Here is a 5,055-nt window from a genome sequence, read left to right on the forward strand (position 1 = left end):
GTATATCTGACTCTTTCACTCGAATCTGGTGATAGCCCGATCGCAAATCAATCTTCGAGAACACAGTTGCACCTTTCAACTGATGCACAAAATCATCTATCCGTGGAAGTGGATACTTGTTCTTGATAGTGACTTTATTTAACTGTCGATAATCTACGCAAAGTCTCATTTCACCATCCTTCTTCTTTACTAGCAATACCGGAGCTCCCCAAGGTGATGCACTGGGACGAATAAATTTATTTCCAAGTAGCTCATCCAACTACTTCTTTAATTTCGCAAGTTCTAGTGGTGACATCCGGTACGGTGCTATGGAAATTGGTCCGGTTCCAGGTACTAGTTCAATACTGAATTCTATCTCTCGCTGAGGAGGAAATTCAGGTATGTCGTCCGGGAAAACATCAGGAAATTCCTTCACCACTCGGATTCGTTCTAAGCTTAATTCACTATCATTTGAGCTAGCCGCTAACAGAATGTACCCCTCACAGTCACTCCCGTCTAAGGTAAGTCTTACAGAATTCAGATATAAAGTATATGGCAGAGATGGTTTAATATCTAAACTATCAGATGGAATAACAGCAATTCTTTCAAAGCAATCAAGGAAAACATGATACTTGGACAACCAATCTAATCCTAGAATAACTTCTAAACCACATAGAGGCAAACAGATTAGATCATGTATAAAAGTTCTATTCCTAATAGTGAACGGTACTTGCAGGCACACTAAACTAGTCAAAACATTTTGGGATGCAGGTGTATGGACAATTAGATCAAAGTTCAACTCAGAAAAATCTAGTCCCAACTCACGAGCAACAGTTAAAGAAATAAAGGAATGCGATGCACCCGAGTCATACAGTACAGTTAGAAATCGATTTTTGACATAACACTGACCTTGGATCAAGGCGTCTGATTGCATAGCATCATCAGTAGTCATGGCAAACACTCGGCCTTATTGGTGGGTTCGCGCTAGATTCTAAACAAACTTTCTTGGGTAGATCCTAGTTGTGTGTCCAGATTCCTCACAAGTAAAACAAGCGTTCGTTCCTTACAGCATCCAAATCTAACATAGCCATAGCCATGGAGATCATAACAGCTATGAGGATAGCTGTGCCTCGCATCAATTCATCGTTTGGAGCTCGTTTAAACTATGCCTATTCGCAGTCATTAAGGTCCTGTCCGCACCAAACAATCTACATTAAGGTGATCAGTCTTAATATCTCAAGTAAGGCACGAACATTCCCAAAATAATCACTCATATACATTCATGCCAAATGTATCTTAATGATACCCTAACAGCATGAGACACACAAGTAGAGTATGCAATGAAGCATAGTCAGTCCACTCCTCATGCTCTATTGGGAACGAACTGTTCTGATGCCAAACTGTAACGACCCAACTCCTAGTATGCCATGGTCATACAAGAAGCTAAGTGTTACTAACTTATCCTTCCTAATTATTAACTATTATTTTATATATGAGCATGTTCCTTGTTAGAGCGATGCCAATTTTACGAGTAACTTTTTTTTCCGTTGCGGATGTTTAGGTAAAATAAACAAGCATACATTGAGAGTAATAGAAAAGCGGCATAAAGAAACATAGAAATACAGCTGATAATATACATCATTTACACTATAACAAAACATGTAGCGTTTACACAAGATCAAGTCAGTCTACATCCTCGTCATCCTATGTAGCTAATATATACACGACACTCTCAGGGCCTGGCCCATGCAAAAAGCCGCTAAACTGGTGCCCAAGCTAGCCTAACCACTATATAGCTCCTAGCTCTCGGGTGTACTAACACAAGTGAGAGACTAACTAACAGATAATGTCAGACTAGAGTGTCATAAAAAAAATGCCCCTTCTGCAGTCAAACTATATCTACACGAGGCCGTTCGGAGAATCGCCGTGAGGCTCATCCATCTCCTTATCCTGCTCTATCTCTATCTCAGGATCATCCTCCTCCTCATCGTCCGCAGCTACAGCTATACCCTCAGATCCACCAGAAACACTGCTGTCACTATGTACAAAACCATTCGCGAGCACAGGTCCATTCGCGTATATAGGGACTATGCCACCGTCCGGTAGTGCCGGCTCATCAGGCTGTGGAAAATCAGGGATCGGCTCAGGGGGAAAATCCCACTCTGGTGGTATCACAGGTACGTAGTCACCAGTTAACTCGGGCTCATCAGGAATGATAGGCTCAGGTTCCAACTCATTCAAAGGTTGAGCCGGTATAGGGTGCTCATGATCATCAGGAAAAGGATGTACAGGTGCGTCAGGATGTAACCAGGATAAGGGAAAGTCGTAAGGAGCATCCGATCAAAATGCGGGCTAGACAAAAGATGTTGAAAGGCTCGATTAGGTAACGCATATCGTCTAATACAAGGCTCCAATCCCATGATGAAGTAATTGTGATGTACCGGATCCTCGTAGACGTAAGGGTCCTCGAACTCATAGAAGATCACACCCGTCTCCATCTGAGGGGAAGGAAGGGAGAGAAGGGGTAAGAACTAGGAAGTTCTTAGTAGGGTCGGGGTTGCTAGTTACATTCATTTATTCGGTTTTGATTAACAGATGGATAATATGATACAGTAAAGTAGTAAACAGAACTAAAAATAGATAGAAAAATAGAAAATAGAACAAAAAAAAAGAATACAAGAAAACAAAGCATAGACATAGCACTCAAGCAAAGAAATAAATTACACACAAGTAGGAATGCAAAAGAGAATAATGCGCACACAAGAATGATGCATGTCTTGTCCTAGTGCAGGTAATGAGCTCTTTTGTCGGTTTCTACCCGCTCCCGACGTAACCCAGCATTAACAGCCAGAAATAACCCTGTGTACAGGAAATAACCCCTCTGCCACCATAGGGTCCACTGCACGCAAGAAATAACACGTCTGCCACTACAGGGATGTATGTCGACACACCTTCTGTATATAGGAAATAACCTCTCTGCCACTATAGAAATAGAACAGGTGATCACGGTACTTCTGTAGTAGGAAATAATCCCTCTACCTTACAGAAATAAAATATGGATCTGTACCGCAGGCAAGCGTTTCTCAGTGGTCGCGCCATCATCCATCTGACTGCCACAATATAGAAGATGAACATATAGATATCTCTGGGGTTGCCTTAATGCAACAAATGACCTCTTAATAGGTCCTCTGCTCTTTATCATATTACTCTCTTCTCTTTGTCTCTTTATTCTGCTCTGTTTATTCTTTTCTCTGTGCTTCTTTATTTTGCTTTCTCTGTTTAACTTATGTATTTAAAGCTTATGTAAATTTCGGTATGATTAGTTAGCCTACCCCAAGTATAGGTTCATTAAGTCTATACTGAAACAATTTAACTTTTCATATAATACCTAACCCTATTCGCTATTCAAAGACTAACTATGTTGCCCTAGTTCGTTTGCTGGTCTCTGTTTGTTTTTCTGTCATTGATGCTTTACAGACTTTTACTTCAATTTTTATCTTTTCTTCAATTTTTATCTTTTATTTATCTTTGCCTCACTAATATGTTTTTACCACTCCCTAAGTGTCTTATGAAGGTAATTATGAGATCCTGCGCTTAAAGCTGTCTTTCTAAAGCTTTTACATAAAACTGTCTTTTCTGCATTATTTTATTATTTTATTAAAATATTATTTTTAATTAAATATTATTATTTAATATTTTATTATTATTTATTATTTTATTATAAATTTTCCAAAATTAACTTACCTTTTACTTTTAACCTTTAAAATTCACTTTTTACCACCCGTAACTTTTAATATTTCTACTTTAACCACCCTAACTTTCAGAAATTACTAAATAACCCCTTAAACACCAAAATTTTTACTTCCTTGCCCTTTTAAGGATATAAAGCCTGTTCTTAATAGTTCTTCATCACACTCAAAAGTGTTCTTCATGTTCTTCATAAATTCTTCAGATTCTTTCTCTGTTTTTACCCGTTTTTCAGTCTTTTCAGCAACCGATTTTTACCATAATTCATAATAAATTAGCAGCCACTAAAACCCCATCTTTTCCACATGATATTAACACAAATTGAACCTCAATTTAGGCCTAGGGTTTCGTTTTCCCAGATGCTCCAAGAATATGAACTTAAAGCTTGAATTTCATCAAATTTCATCAAAATTTCACCAAAATTTCACCAAGAATCAATCATATATGCAACCAATTTTTAGCACAGCCAAATTATACAACATTCACACAACTCAAACACAAATAATCAAGATTAATTTCGTGACACCCTACCTGGTTTTGCTGCTCCTAATTCAGTTAAACTTCCAGGTGGTCCGTAAGCACTTTTTCCTCCTAAATCACATCAAGAACAACTTTAAATCCAAAAACCCTCAACTAACCAAATATCCCTCAGCACGTTAGGAGGTGATTTCTAACCTTATGCTTTCTGGAAAGTCACGTTTCTTGGCCCTCAAGTCAAGTTAAGCATGATTCCTAAGGAAGAACATCAAGAAAACACATATTTAAGCATGTTTCCTTGAAACCGAATAAAAAGAGAGATGGTACAGCCAACTCACCTTGATTCCTGCCTTGATAAGTCATATGATCATGTAGAGAAAGAAGAGAGGATCATTTTGGTCGTATTGGGATTTTGATTTGAGTTTTAGTTCAACAGAAATCAAGCTTTGAAGATTTGGACCTAAGAACTTTTCTCTCTTTTTCTCTCTACCTATTTTCGGCCACAAAGTGAAAATGATCCAGCCTTGGGGGTTTTGGGGGTGTAGGGTGAGTTGTGATTGGTTGGCTTGGAGGTGGATTAAAATAATATTAAAATATCTCAGGTGTATAACTACTAAAACTAGATGTATCGGAACACTTGCAAAAACATCTCTAAAAATTATTTTCTGAACTACTAGCATAAATGACACTAGTAACATATTTATTATGAGAATAAAACATGTATAATGAGGCCTTAGCATTGCTAAAGTCATCAGAGAGTGCTAGTGCTAAGCTGCACCAGTAAACTATGAACCCGGTTAAACCGATTTTCTATTTTTAACTAAAACTGACCAGGTAACCTTATAATATTAT

At 38.1% G+C, this 5,055-nt stretch overlaps 1 protein-coding gene across 1 annotated transcript; it reads right to left on the reverse strand.

The window, feature by feature from the left end:
* Positions 1–259: 259 nt before the first annotated feature.
* LOC130983006 (uncharacterized) lies at positions 260–931 on the reverse strand. Its single transcript, XM_057907173.1, has one exon. The coding sequence runs from the start codon at positions 929–931 to the stop codon at positions 260–262; it is 672 nt and encodes a 223-aa protein (XP_057763156.1).
* Between the last annotated feature and the right edge of the window lie 4,124 nt (positions 932–5,055).

The sequence above is a fragment of the Arachis stenosperma genome, chromosome 1 (genome assembly GCF_014773155.1).
Source record: "Arachis stenosperma cultivar V10309 chromosome 1, arast.V10309.gnm1.PFL2, whole genome shotgun sequence".
NCBI classification, from domain to species: Eukaryota; Viridiplantae; Streptophyta; class Magnoliopsida; order Fabales; family Fabaceae; genus Arachis; species Arachis stenosperma.